General features: G+C 39.3%; 1 protein-coding gene across 1 annotated transcript in view; it reads right to left on the reverse strand.

Moving 5' to 3' along the window:
• Positions 1–15530, reverse strand: part of MYH15 (myosin heavy chain 15) — a 46440-nt gene that overhangs the window by 13622 nt on the left and 17288 nt on the right. Inside the window, exons 16-31 of the mRNA XM_031613185.2 lie at positions 15106–15276; positions 14281–14460; positions 12854–12986; positions 10966–11033; positions 9016–9103; positions 8682–8799; positions 8324–8447; positions 7527–7663; positions 6901–7156; positions 6227–6469; positions 5459–5635; positions 4842–4987; positions 4180–4270; positions 2718–3107; positions 1296–1422; positions 148–266 (exon numbers count right to left, since the gene is read on the reverse strand). Of these exons, the coding sequence (XP_031469045.1) occupies positions 148–266; positions 1296–1422; positions 2718–3107; positions 4180–4270; positions 4842–4987; positions 5459–5635; positions 6227–6469; positions 6901–7156; positions 7527–7663; positions 8324–8447; positions 8682–8799; positions 9016–9103; positions 10966–11033; positions 12854–12986; positions 14281–14460; positions 15106–15276 (2568 nt within the window). The remainder of the gene's footprint in view (positions 1–147; positions 267–1295; positions 1423–2717; positions 3108–4179; positions 4271–4841; positions 4988–5458; positions 5636–6226; positions 6470–6900; positions 7157–7526; positions 7664–8323; positions 8448–8681; positions 8800–9015; positions 9104–10965; positions 11034–12853; positions 12987–14280; positions 14461–15105; positions 15277–15530) is intronic.

Below are 15530 nucleotides of genomic sequence, written 5' to 3' on the forward strand. Positions count from 1 at the left end.
GCTGTTACGGCAGGAATTAATACTGTTCTGTTAGCAGGCAGTGTTCTCACTCCTATACCTCATTTCAGTTTTTATCCAGGATGATACACGAACATGAGTAGTTTCTCCTATTCCATTTCAATGAATGGGACACAGTCAAAGCATTACCTTGGTTTCCTCTTCTAGCTGTCTCCTGAGTTCTTCAATTTGCTGTGTAAATGATGTTTTTCCTCGGGACAGCTGACTTATCAGTGACTCCTTCTCTTCAAGCTGTCTTACAAATTCACCTGTCACAGGATTTAAGAGGAAGTGACACACTTGCAGCCAGAGCCAAAAATCAAAGTCCAACTTATACAATTCTACTGAGGGAAAGAACAAACATGATTATGGCTGGCCTTTTGTGAGGCATCTTCCAAACTTGTAGCCATCAAGACACTTAAGCAGGATAATTTTCTTTTTTTTTTCTTTTTTTTTTTTTCCTGATTACTCATATTTGTACTGTCATTACTTGGATTCATGAACTTCAGACAGTTTCATGAATCAGGCTAGACTGATGCTTGCTTTCACATGAAATTGTAGCTGGTTTTGTTTTCTTCACTACTTTGTCTTTACAGATTTCTTTTCAGAGGAATCCAAAGTACTATAATAACCTCACAACTGTCAGCATGCAAAACAGAGGGATATATAAGGAAAACTTTACTTATCACAAGGACATCATTATGGGGCAGAAACTGGAGCCCTTCAAGAGTACAGAGAAATAACATGAAAATAGACAGGAAATGAAATGTTTTTAAAAATGCACAGGAAGTTTATCTGGCAGAACAGTGGCATCTGATGGGTATGCAGCGATAAGAGTTCTGTGGCAAAAAAATGTAGCATGTACTTTTTTTGTTGGATGTGAGCAACCTCTGGAGTGCAGTGCCTGAGGCCATGCTGAGGAAGGTGTATTCACACAGACAACAAAAGTATGCCAACTCCCTCATCTTCCCTGTAGCTCTGCAATATGTGTTGTTGTTTGCGAAAGTGGTACTTAGCCAGCACATCCACTTCAGCTCATGAGGCAGTAGCACAGCATGCTGGTAGATATTATAGATGAGTTTGAAAAGACAGTTCAAAGCAGGGTCTCTCCAGCCAATGTTAGAAGAATACTGAAGACAGGAAAATTGGAAGATGCAAAGCTACAGCTCTATTCAGCAAACCAGATCCAGTCACATTCAGTACTAATGTCACTGCACAGCACTTCTCTTTGATGTAGCCACTTGACATTCTGCTTACCAGTAGCTTACTTGGACTGAACACTCATTTACTACACATACCATTTTCACTCTGGAGTTTTGCCTTCTGAGTAGTGAGGTCATTCATGAGGCGAGTCATTTCATCCAGTTTAGTTTTTGTCTCATTCAGATGATCTTCATAAGTGCGACAAAGTTTTTCTGCATTTGCCTAAATGGGAATCAGACATACAAAGCTGCAGCCTCCAAGTAGCCATTTGGAAGCTGTAGCCTTTGAAATACATCTGTTTTGTGTGTGCCCCTTTCAAATAAACAGCAGACAACAAAGACACAAATATTTCTTCTACCACCAGCTTGTAATGAATGAGAGGGTAAGGCCTGATCTTCATAAGCTTTACAGCAAGAGCTCTTGTATCATGTTTGGTTGGTATCCTGTTTTAAAGAGCAGTTTGACCTGGCAAATACTACTTCTTTGTTTTCCACCAAATAGAACAACAGTGAAATGCGCCTTACAGGAACACTGAGTGCCTGGAACACAAATAAAGTATTTGAGATTTGGCTCAGTTTTAAAAGTAATCAAGAAGAAATAATCCCACTCATCAGGGCTATGTGTGTGCGTGCACATTGTCACTGTTTTGAAGGCAAGGACACTGGAACTGTGAGAAGAAAAGCTGCCATGTCACTTTGGAGGACAGCAGTAAAATGGAGAATAGAAACCCTGTGTCTGTGGTCCCAGGCAGGAGTCTCCTCATCAGAACACCTTCCTCATTTCCTTTTCCTTAACTGTGTTCTGAAGTGAAGCACCAGAGACAAAGTCTCTGCAAGATCTTCAGAACCAATCATATGCCTATGACGTTCAGACATAAGCTTCATCACAATTGTTTGATAGGAAAATCATCTCCAGTGAAAATTGCTTTACTCATTCCGTTGTAATTGCTATTTATCATAAATTGAGTCTGATGTCAGCCTTCTTGTACTAAGAATACTGAAATCCTGTCTTCAGTTTCACAGAGCAGACTCTTTAGAGCGCTCTGAAAGCTGCCATGACTGAGGAAGCAAAGTACATAATTCAGCCATTGGAACTGAAAACGAACAGAATGGTCATGCAAGCCTTTGTTTTACATTCCTTGCTAACGTGAGTCAAAACTGTGGGCCAAGATCAGCATCTGAGCTGTACAGCCTTGTATGGTATCACTGCAGTCATCATCAGCCTAGGGGACCACTAAGCAGCATGGTTTAGTGCTCTGAGATGTATGAATAACCAGATGTCTGGGACTGAGGATGTACTACATCTGACATAGGCCATTTCAATGGCTATCCTGTCTCCAAATGAGAAGGGCTATACCACCAGCTGGGGAAGGAGTGATACTGCACTCACAAGCTCACCAGATCGCAAGACACAACTTTCTGAAACGTGCCAGCCCTACCAGCTGTCCTGGGAAGCCTTCAGACAAACCTTGGCTACACAAGACCACTCAGGGGTATGGGAAGTCTCAAGACCCTTACTTTTCCCTTAACCGTTTGCTCCATGTTGGATGTCAGATCATCCACTTCCATTTTCAGCTCGCTTTTCTCCTTTTCCAGTTTCTGCTTGACGCGCTGCAGGTTGTCCAGCTGCTCCCCCATCTCAGCCACGCTGTCTGCGTGCTTCTTCCTCAGAGCAGCAGCTGTGGCTTCATAGTGCAGTGTGGCCTCCTCGAGGTCACGCCGCAGTTTCAGAAATTCGGCTTCACGTTTCTTGTTCATCTCCAGCTGGGCAGCAGTGGCACCTCCAGCCTCTTCAAGCCGCTCGCTTAATTCCTCCAGCTCTCGGGCCAAATCTGATCTCTGCTTTTCCACCTTGGCTCGAGCAGCTCTTTCTGCTTCCAGCTCCTCTTCTAACTCTTCTATACGAGCCTAACAAAGAGAAAGGAGAACCTTAGGGTCACCTTCAGATGATTCCCACCAGAAAACTTTGAAGCATGTTACAGTGAAATTCTCTGCCAACCCAACACTCTGCAACAGAGGAGGAAACACAGCAGTTAGAGGATTTGCCCATCTGTGTCAATAAATCAGATATTGAGCCAGAGGGCAAGACATCTTTCTCATAGTAAATAGTTCTACAATTTTCCCCACAAGCTTTAGTTCAAGACACTCAGGTAAAGTACGTCAGCCTTGTATTCTGTCACATACTTTACATATAGGTCAAGTATGGGAGAGAAGTTATTTCTCAGTAGGTGTAGCAACTGATTGCCATTGAGGGGAACTGTAAGAGTTCTCTTTGCTTCCAGTTTAAGAGCTATGTGACAGAAGTAACTTCTCTCTAGGAGTTTTAAGACTGATGACTTTAAATAAAGCAGTGTCTAGAATTTAATGAGTAATGACTATTCATTTGAAGGCCTTTATTTTTTTTTTAATGAACAGTTATTTTGATGAACATATGCTTCACAGTCAAGTTATTCAAATGTTCTTTATTTATGGAAAAATCAGAGTTGATATTTTGTTTGGACTGTGCTGGCTGACTTTGGTCTTTTAATTTCTGTCGAAAATTTCATGTGCATTTGAGCTCCTACCCTAAATTTCAAATTCATTCCTTGTAGTTGCTGAACTTTTCCCTGGCAACCACAGCCATCCTCAGCTCCATGGTTCCAAGCTTAAATGAAAACAGTGAAGCCTTTCTGCCTTTCCTGAAACTACTAGCATTCTGCAGTCATACATCTTGAGGAATCAGTTCCTTGAGGGAAAAGGGATTGGAGTTGCACTACTTTGGGTCTCAAAGCTGAGTGGCAGTTAGCTGTGAAAATCTCTGCAAAGCCCTTCAGTAAGGCAGATAATCATATGGTGGCTTGGATTGGAATGAACCTAAAGGACCATCCAGTTCCAACCTCTCTGTAATGAACAGGTACGCCTTCCCTAGAAAAGGCTGCCCAAAAACATATCCAGCCTTGGGAAGCTCATCCTAAGAAAAATGAGAAAGAAGCAAGCTAACCTGAAGCTCCTTAATCTTCTTCTGCAGCTGCATTACAATAGCTTGTTCATCTTCTATCTTGGAATTCAGTTGGCTTATTTCAAACTCTTTCCTGCCAAGGAAAGAAAAATCCCACTGTGACAGTTTTCTCCACAGTTCAAAGCTAGGCTCATGCAATTTTTAAAGAGCTGTTCAACAAAACTCCTAATGTATCTAAAAATGAAAACAATGCTTGTTTTCCAAACAATTCCTCCATATGGAAGAAAATACATAACTGTCTTAGCAGTCGTTTCCAAGTCAAGACTTCAAATATTTGTGCAATTACATTTTTTGTTCCTTATGCCATACAGAGTAATGTTATTTTCATACTCGAAGGAAAAATATGCTTAATGGAGTTAGGTCTTTCAACAATACTCTTATAATTAGGAGGAATGACTTCTTAGAAGATTCCTTTCTCCTCTAAGCAATAAAAACAAACTATATATATATTTAATGCTGATAAGTCTAATCAATTCTAATGTTTCAGGTATACTGCAAACAAGTAACAGTGATTTTCCCCTCCATCACTCTCTCATCTGTGATGAAATTTCCTTTAAGCCATCAGGCCACAATGACACACCTTAATAAATCAGGCAGTGGTAACTGTGTTGCTTTACTTAGTTATAACAGAAGAAATTTCTTACTTTTTCAGCTTTTCCTCCATTTGCAACTTATCATTCTCCAAGTCCATGACACTCTCTTGGGTCAGCTTCAAATCTCCTTCCAGTTTGCGTTTTGCCCTCTCTAGATCCATCCTCACTTTCTTCTCTTGTTCAAGTGAGCCCTCAAGCTTTAGGTACAAAGTCACTCATTAAATATATTCAACACAGATTGTTTATAACAGTCAGTTGCATACTAAGCCCATCTTCATGCTGAGCCCTAGCAAGTGATGAAGTACATAAGTGTAAGCATATAATCTTGTGCAGCCAATAGACATATGAGCTAAAGAAATATAAGGACTAGTCCCTGCTTTATGTCTGAGCAAGCATTGCAGTTCTCTTTGTAGCAAAGTTCTATTTCCATGTCAAGTTACATTGCAAATGCAAACACAGTAGATTTTCCCTTTTTTATTACATTCCTGTCAGAGGCTTGAGCATGCAGATAAGATTCACGTTGTTGCTGTCATTTTACTTTTTACAGACAATTCAACAAATACGTGATTGATTCTGAAAGGACAAAGCTTTATGACATTTCAGACTCATGAAAACTGTTAGTGTTGGACAAACAAACATGCAGAAAAATGAAGGCCAAGCCAGTTTACATCATCCACTTGCTGTTCCAGTTTCACTTTAGCTTTGCTCAGTGTGTTGACCTTGTCTTCCTCTGCTTGAAGATCATCCAGAACTTGCTGATGAGCTTCCTGCAAGGACTTCTTCTCCTTAGTAAGTTTGCTGATGTTCTCATCAAGAGCCGCCATTTCTTCTGTCAGATTTTTCACCTATGTGGAGGATGAAGGAGGTGTATTTGTAGGATTCTGAAGAAAGGGATTACCGTAACTTGGTTCAAATGAATGTTCTTAGTGAATTTGTATGGAAGAAGACATTGAAAAGAAAGGGATGTCTTTCCCTTCACCCTTTGTGGCAATTTCTGTGAAACTGTCAGCAAAAGAGCCAGTATGTGCCAGTTCTTGTTGCAGACTTTTCTATATCAAAAGCATTGAATTTTATTTTATTTTTTTTCCCCAGTGCTACTCTTTCTGTGGTGGATTATAGCTCTTGATTCTCTCTGGGAAAAATAGGACGTCCCCAGAAAAAGAGCTGGAAGAACTCAAGGTTACAGCAGAAAAGTGTTTACTTAAGAATGCCAAACCTAGACATAATTCTTTAGAAGAGTTGCAGCAAAACTCATTTCAGAAAAAGAGAAACTCAGACTTACACTAACAGATTTTCCCTCATAAATTCAAATGTGTATACTGATCCCTGTGGCCTATGTTACAGAGTATAAAGCTGTCAAGAAGACCAGTAGATCTTGTCATAGAGATAATCCCTGCCTGACCTCTTTTGAATATATAGCAAAGCTCAACAGGTACCTTATTTTCAGTAGCATGCTTCTCTTTCTCTACTTTTGCAAGTGTTATTTCAAGATCATCAATATCCTTCTTGAGCTCAGAGCACTCGTCTTCCAATTTTCTCTTCTTGGATGTCAGCTCAGAATTCATCTCTTCCTCATCCTCAACTCGCTCTGTCAGCTCTTTGACTTTGGCCTCCAGCTGAATCTTGGATTTAATCAACAAGTCGCATCGCTCCTCAGCATCTGCCAGAGTGTCTTGCTCCTGGGATGGCAAAAGAAAGAGATGAAGTAGTCACTGCCTCATCCCTCACCTATCCTGTAAAGCGGTCACAGGGCTTGATCCAATCAAGGCTAGGGAAAATTCTCTACTCCTGACTTCAGAAAACAAGACCAACAATTAATTAACAGACCAGGACAATAGAGTGGTGAGAATGACTAGTCATGCATGCCTCTCTAATTATGCTTTTGTATACAACTGCCACAGAAATTGCTTTGGACAGAACTCTGATAAGAGTTACATTGATGTCCACCTAGTTTTGTGCTAGAGCATGACGATTTCTATCTGCTCTACTTTTTGGCAAGGCTCTGACAAGACCAACAGCTTATTTTAGTTGAACTGAAATAATATCATGGTCTGTAAGCCTTTGATCTTGAAAGTACATCTAATGAATACATAAGTATACATCTACTCACAGCTTGGAGCTGCAATAGCAAATCATTTTTTTCCTGAACTAAAGAGACTTGTTTCTCTTCAAGTTCCTTTCTCCTTGCTTCAGATTTTTCCAGGGCCTCCTTCAGTTTCAAGAACTCTTCCTTCATATTGGCCATCTCTTTTTCAGTTTCTGCAGACTTCAGAAGAGGTTTGATCTTAAAGAAAAGCTTCATCCAGGGCCAATTCTTCACAGCCATAAAGGCACGGATATTCCACTGAATTACAAGAAGGGCATCCCTGTTTAAGGAAGAAAGCAAAATTCCCTAATGCTTAGCATGAATTTAGAAAATGAGATACTTTTTTTTTTTTTCATTCTCAGTCAGTTTTAACAGCTCTGCTCCCTGGTTATATTGGAAACTTGTTCTAGGTTCCAACATATGCAGGAAACATTTTTTTGTAGCTCTTAATTTTCAGGGACATGAAAAATTTCCAAATCCCATTTTCAGGTAACCAAGAAACAGTTGCTATTAGTTTTATTAGACATGCATGTTAAACCTTTAATTTAGGATTAGTTAGAGCCTTAGTGACAGTAATAATGGCTCTACTCAACATATAATTAAATACTAATGACTATTATCCGCTAAGATTGAAGGGGGTGACTTCATACCTGCGCTCCACTATCTTCTGGAACTCAATCCTCATCAGTCTGCCACGTGCCCTTGCCTGGATCATCGTTAGGATCTTTGCAAGTCTCTCATCCCTCATTTCTTCTAGGTGACCCAACAGACCAGCCTTGAAGAACACCTGGTACATACACAGATGCCAGTTGATGACGATGATTATTTTTCTTTCAAAGTATACCAGCAGTTAGCTATACAGACATTGTTGTAATTGTTCAGAAGAATGGTAGTCTATTGGCACATTTATTAAGAAATAAGATGATATTTGCATTAATAAGAAATAAGGTACTTTCATTAAGGACTGCACTGTTCCACTGTTTCTTTAAAACCAAATCTCATGTTTTGAATAAGTGAAACTGTTTTATTGACATGCTCTGTGGTACATTTCAGCTGTGACAGGGTTCAGTGCAGGTTGGCTAAACTACAGCTGCCCACTGTCAGGTCCCTACTAATGGGATCATGTCACACAGCTTTGTTAAAAAAGCTGCAGTTGACCTCATGGTCCGAATGAGCTAGTATTTTACTGGGAAGTATGGAATATCAGCTGCTCTTGTGTCTGTTTGTACTGTTGCTGTAATACAAGCTTTTTGGGAGCTCAAGCTAGAGAAATAACTTTTCTCTAGCACAGTTTCAAATTAAGTTTGGTTTTCTGCTATACTGCTAGTTCCTATATTATTAACTCCTCATTAATTGACAAGACCAGAGGTAGCATAGTGTTCTATTCTGCAGATTAGATCCCTTGCCTTTCTCTTTACACATTCATTAATCATCTTTCTCTGGTTACCTTAGTATGTCCGAAACGATATTGGTTATGGTCAATATCTAAAGATGCCAGTAGTTTTTCGGCAGCTTTTCTGCTATCCACAAACTTATCCTCTGGGATTGCTCCTGGGTTCAGAATGCGGTACCTGTTAACAACAGAGGAGCAACAAATAAAACTAGCATAATGGCCTGGACTAATTTCTAACTTTGCATCTACACAGCCAGAAGAGCAGAGTTCTGCCTTCTACATTCAGACAAAGAGAATGGAAAATGAACTGGAATGGAATAAAACATCTCCAATAAAAAAAAAAAAAAGAGAAGATATGCTTTGCTTATTTTGTCTGTTGGGACAGATGGGAGACAACACAGCTCTGCATTACCTTTGTTTGAAGTCAGCATAAAGCACCCTGTTTGGGAAACCCTTACGGCAAATGCGGATGCCTTCCAGGACACCATTACAGCGGAGCTGATGCAAGACAAGAAAAGCATCCATTTCACCTGCAGGGGAGAAACAAAGCTAAACTCTTCTATAGGGCTTAATCTTCATTTCACCAACGGAACTAAAAAACATGAGGTGTCATCTCATGAAAGGGCAACATCATGGGATTAGATGAACAACATACATAGACAGTATTCAAATTCATTCCAGGGGGCTTGCAAGTAAATACATTGTTCAAATATTCTGAGGTTTTAAGACAGCTGCATTTTCCATACCTGGTGTTTTTGATTCGTTGGGAATAATGCATCGTACGAAGTGAGGGGCTGTAGATCTTAGGTTAGTCATTAATTTATTTAAATTTTCCTGGAACAGACATAAAAAAATACATTAAGCTTTAATGGTTTTATTGAATTTTCATCACTTATGTCTTTGGTTTCTTGGTTAAGCTTATTAAAGTCATTTCTCTAAGTAGTCCTCAATAAGATTATAAGCTTAAAAAGTCATTAAAAATAAATGAATTTCAAATAAATCAAAGCATAAATTAACTTTATTGTAGGAATCAACATTTGTTTAAGGAAAATCTTAAGATGATGTATTTTACTTACAGCTCCAAAAGTGTCACAAACCGTGTGTAGTGCCAGAAAGATGCAATATCATCCCACAGAACATTCCTGCAAAGCTAGTGTTTTGCACTTCTTCTTCTTGCACTAAACTACAGGATGTATTCTTCAGGTAATGATACATGAATAAAAGAAGACCCTCAATAAGCTGTGCTGTGTTTATGACAACTTAATTAACACATCACTGATGTTAAACTCTGTTTTGTCATAAAAGATTATGGTGACCTTAAGCATCAGCACTCTCTCTTCACACTTAAGTGCCCAGTGGCAGTTTTCATCCCATCTTGCTTATGTAGTGATTTCATACCGTCTTGTATGAGTACCGCATTTCTTTCACCTAATAAGACTGACCTGTACTGCAGTTTTGCCTAGTCACTTCAAATTTCCCATTTGTTCCTCATAAAAATTAGGCTCTTGTCTTCCTAGACAAATATTTTTCCTTTATTAATCTTAATCGGATATCTCCCAGGCAGGCAAGTGATCCCACGCTCTGGGGAAAGTTTTTTTTCCAGCACGGGAAATATAGAGAAGATTAGAAGTGATATATTTTATCATCATCAATGCAGACTGTCAAAACTGAAGATTTCTCCTATACTGGTCAGGATGACAAAGGAGACAAAGTGAACTGGGTACTTAGCAGCTCCTTGTGACCTCTATTAGTGGACTATTAGATTGCCACCTGTGAACATATCTGTCAGCTATCTTTACAGTTCTTCATCAGGCAAGATATGGGTCTCAATTTCCTTTGATTTCACTTCATGGAAAGTAACTCCTAATGAGATGAAATGATGTGACCAGTGGGAGATACCCACTCACCACAATTTGTTTTCCACCATTACTCTTATGGTGGGATCCCATTAAAAGCAGTAACAAAGCAGGAATCAGCAAATGACTTGTAATCAATTTCAGGACCAAAGACACACACAGAGCAACAAGCCACGAAATAAACAATAAACACAGTGCACAATATTCCATGATACTTTCTCAGAATAAAAAATGTTTTATCTCCTGATTGCTTGAAGAAAACAGAGCAGCCTCTCACAGTTTTAATAACAAGGTGTTAGGTTAGCATAATCAATCATTGCAGGGGTTGGAAGGGACCTCAAGAAATAATGGAGTTCAACTCCCCTGCTAAAGCAGTTCCCTACAGTAGGTCACACAGGTAAATGTCCACATAGGTCTTGAATATCTCCATAGAAGGAGACTCACAAACTCCCCAGGCAGCCTGTGCCAGAGCTCCGTCACCCTTACCATAAAGAAATTCTTCCTCATTTTAGCACAGAACTTCCTATGTTCAAGTTTTTTGCCATTACTCCTGTCCTTTCACTACACGCCGCTGAGAAGAGCCTGACCTTATCCATTTGCCTTCCACTTCCCTTTAGATATTTTTATCAGATCCCCTCTCAGTCTTTGTTTCCCAGGTTATTCAGCCTTTCTTCATATGGGAGATGCTCCAGGCCCTTAATAATCATAAGCCATTAACTCAAACCCAGAATCAAATTCTGATATTGGATTTCAGTCTCTTTTGTCCATTACAATCCTTAATACCCTTTTTCAACAGTACTGTCTCAACTCTAACCATCAGGTGAAGTGAGGTCAACAAACCTTGTGTAATGAGGACACAGTTTGAAAAGAAGCACCTTTCTTACGTTTCTTTTCTCCACCCTGGTCAGCTAAGAAAAAAAAGAAGAGTAAAAAAAATCACAATCAGTATCTCAGTAAGGGGTGCAGATGGGGGCACGGGAGACAGACAATCCTAGTAGCACAACTTCCTTTGAATGAAAGGCACACTTAACAGCTTGATGGCCACATGAGTTCAAGTAGCATACAAAAGCTTCTGAACATCAAGTGTTATGTATCACAAGATAAAAGCTCTCTGTCCACAATCAGGATTTTTATTAAAGACTTCTGCAAGCTTTCTGGATTCCATTTTCATTCCAGTTCTGGACATCATCACTTGTTATGCAGAAAGATCATAAATATGAATAAGGCAAAAAAATAATGTTAACAACATAGAGTGGCTTGTAGTTCACTAAGACCTATATTGGATGAAATGATACAGAATGTGAAAAAGTAATGCTTAGTGAGAATTTGTACTGTACATTGTACTGTACAGACACTGTCTGCTAATGAGACACTGAACTCCTGCAAGTCATGTTTGCCCAGACAGAAATAAATAGATGGAAATAAATATTTATTTTGTAATTTTAGATACAGTAGCTTGGCATTGCCTGAATTTTGCTTGAAGCTTCAGAGTCAAAATCACTCTGGTCCGCCAAAAGAATGCTAATTTTTGACATGACCTTTATGAAGTTGTACAACACAAGAGCCAAGTATGACCCAAAAATGTACAGCAATTGCTGCAGCTCTCTAAATACTGGACCATTAGATCATTCCCAGGAGGTCTGGCATTCCGTCACTTGTCAACAACAGTCAACATTAAAGGAGAGGTGAAGAGTGCAATGTGTTTGATGCAATTATCAAAATCCTCTAACCCCTTTTGAAAGTAACACTGCCAAGATTGGAAGAGGCTAATCTGGGCTGGCTGGTCTTTTCTCCTGATACCAAATAAAAGCAAGGTAGTATTCTGACAGACAGGAATATCCAGAGGCAAATAGGGCATTAATAACTTACAGGAATTTGCTACTGGCATGATTTTTGTTATTTGTATTCAACTCCATCTCTTTTCCATATTATCTAGTTTACAGTCTGCTTGCAAGTGTCTTATGATTCACGACAACAACATCTATAGAGATGAGGTTACTAATAAATAGGCTGTAAGTGATTGCAACTTCAGGACATAAGAGCCACATCTTTGCAATGCATGCCAGTCTTATTTACTTAACATCAGTGTTCTGGATGCTTGCTACTTGTCTTCTCTCCAACCAAACAGTTCTGTATAACGCATACGGCTTAAATACATCCTCAGACAAACACTAATCTTGTAAAAAAAAAAAAAAAATCCACAAAAAAAAATCCACAACAACAACCTAAAAGGAAAATTCATTTGTAAAATGTTCTGTAGCTTTGGCCAAGGTAGTTGGTCGCTTTCTTACCACTAATCCAACAAAATATTTCAAATTTTCTCTAAAACTTTGCTCTTATTTAATTCAGGATGGCTAGCAAGGAATACTACAGTATGGGTAACAAGAACTGTTTTTGTGCGTAGGTATTTATGCACAGAATGTTTTGTGCAACACTTGCCTCCACATCTGAACATCTGCATGCCCAAACACCCACTGGAATGTTCACAACACAGATTTCCTTGCCAGAATTGCTCGGAGGTATTGAGCATTTAAACTAACTGAGTTAATGGCCTACTTAGGATAGCGTGGCAGACTCTTACAGATGCTGTGAACATCTAAATAACTAATCAATGCCTCATTTAGCAATGACTCAATTGCAGTTTATAGGATTGTTTTGTTTCTTAAATATATTTCCAAGCACACATTCCAGAAATGAAAGAAGATCCACTTGAGCCAATTCTGCTTACCACTGTCAGCACCAACGTAGCTTTCAAACAGGCTTGCCAGGAGCTTGTTGGAAGACTTTTGGAAAATACCTACTACAGTTTCATTAAGCGGGTCTTTGTTCTTCTCAAGCCACCCAATGATGTTATAGGGAACCTACAGCAAGGTATTGAAAATACAAACAAGAGGTTACAAATGCTTTCCCCTTCAGAGTAGTTCTTTATGGCTTGGCTTGAAGCCAATGACATTTTGTGAAGCGCTGCTCTCAGAGCTGGAACAGTCACTCAGTTTTTCACCACTTTCCATCCAGTTCTTTGCTTTCTAATTGCCAAATATCTCTTCCTAGTAACTGACATCTGAATCCTTCACATCCCTTCCAAACTTTCTGGTCCCCTGTATGTCCTTGCGAACTCCACATGGCTGGCTGTAAAAATACCACATGCCATCAGTGTTCTAGGAGTCCTACCCATAGCAGCTGAACTACAAAACACACAAGTAATAATTTCACTTTACAACAGAATACTACACTGGAATAATTAAGATTTTTTTTAACAGAAATATTTTACTTAAAATTCTAACTCCTGGACTTCTCCATAGCTGTTAGTGGGAAAATATGTTCCACTAACAGCACCATGTGAGGATGCAAATTTTCTTTTTTTTTTTTTTTTTTTTTTGCAGAATACATTAACATCTACAGATGAAGAGTAATAATGGGCATTACTCATAATAGATACAAAATTAGTTTAAAGTTCAACTCTACTTTGAAATCATCTTAAACCAGCACCAGCTAGACTCCAGCTCTGCTGTACTGAGCCTCCATATCAATGTCAGTTTTATTTTAAAAAAAATAATAATCCTACATCCCTCTCGAACTCTTTCTGCCATATGCTCTGAAAGCAGCTCTGAAACTGAGTAAATTTTGGCTCAGATGTCACAGTACTGAATTGTATTTCTTTGCCCCATCAGCAGCAGGCCCGTTAACTAAACCTTCATAGCAAAATCAACCACATTTCCCTTGGCTATACTGACACAGCATTCCTAACATAAGTAAAAAATGATGCCAATTTTTTCTTAAACTCTTTGGTTAGACAGAGGTGGCTTAGTTCATTTGTGCAGGGAATCAAGATGGAAAGTTTGATGCTGCTGCTGATTAATCATTAATCTGATTATTGGAAAAGTAAAAAAAGACAAACGGTATTTTCAGCAGTGTTGCTATTAGCTCTCAGTTTGTTCCCTTTATCTGTGTAGCCAAGGACCAGATGTCCTGGAGGCTGACGGTATCATACTGTGTGGCAATAATTAGGCAGAGAGAGCGGACATCTGCTCTTAGTCCTCACTGTTCCTTTGTTTCTCTCTTCAGCCTTCCCACCCTCCTTCATTGCACAGCATGAGCTAAACCTCACCTGGAAGCCCTCTAATATAAGATCTACCTGCAAGCAGAGGAACTTACTGAGCCAGCATAATGAAGAAGTTCGAAGTGAGCTTCATATTTCCTTTTCTTATCAGGCCTGGGCTTCTGCAAGTTAGGTGACTTGCCAAGATGATTGTCATAAAGTTTGGCTTTGAACGTCATATCTGTAGCTTTTGGGAACATACATTCTTCTTCAAGGATAGACAGGATTCCCAGTGGCTGTTGATTTAAAAAAGATCATTGTTGGAAAATGTTTAGGCTGCCTGCAAGAGCTGTGCAGATTTTAAATTTGGAACTTTAAGCCTGCAAAATTTCTTCTCATTCTGAGGAGGAAATCTTTCCGTTAAGATACTAATCACACTTCTGGCTTTCAATAGGGCGTTTCTGCCTTGGAGGCTTTGTGATGACTTCCAGAAATGATTCAGTTTACATTTAAAGACAATTGGACCAAGTAATATTTTATTATTCATCTTTCAGAAGACAGACTAACTTCCTAGGACTTGACAGGGCAGATTGAGGAACTAGGATGACTGGCATAGATATCCATTGACATTAAGCATTTGTGGAACAGAGAAAGAGGAAGTAAAAAATAAGGAAGACCGTATAGCAACAAACACACACACATACAAAAAAAAATCCAGTACAACTTCTGATTGCTGTTGGCTCTGTGAGGCAAATTTACTGAAATAAAAGGCAAATAGCCACAAATGCCGATTTTCCTTTGATTTGTATTGCATGCAGAATGGTAAGAAACCTGTCCTGCTGTTTATCTTGCTCTGTTCCCTGAGATTTGAAGACAACTCCAGAGGTACATCATGAAGAAAAAAAAAATCCAGCAAGTACACCCTAGGACCCTGTACCTACCTTCTCAATTAGATCAATACAGGCCTGCAGGTCCATGCCAAAATCAATAAATGTCCATTCAATGCCTTCTTTTTTGTATTCTTCTTGCTCAAGGACAAACATGTGATGATTGAAAAACTGTTGCAGTTTCTCATTAGTGTAATTGATGCAGAGTTGCTCAAAGCTGTTGAACTGCAGCAGTTAAAAAGAGAAGCATTTGTATATGGTTAACAACAGCAAGGGTTCGGTGAAAGAGTAAGAGGAAAGCTGGTTACATCTAAATTCTAAACACGACCTGTTGAGCAACTACTGAGCAGAACACTGAAGGGAAGAAAGGACAAAGTTCAGTAGCAGGCTTCTGGCTCCCTCATGCCATGCTCTGGGGTTTGAGGGTTTTCAGATTTGTTCAGATCTCTCAATTAGGATGCACAAGCCTTCTCCTCAGC

This window comes from Phasianus colchicus, chromosome 1, assembly GCF_987193195.1.
Source record: "Phasianus colchicus chromosome 1, bPhaCol1.hap1.1, whole genome shotgun sequence".
NCBI classification, from domain to species: domain Eukaryota; kingdom Metazoa; phylum Chordata; class Aves; order Galliformes; family Phasianidae; genus Phasianus; species Phasianus colchicus.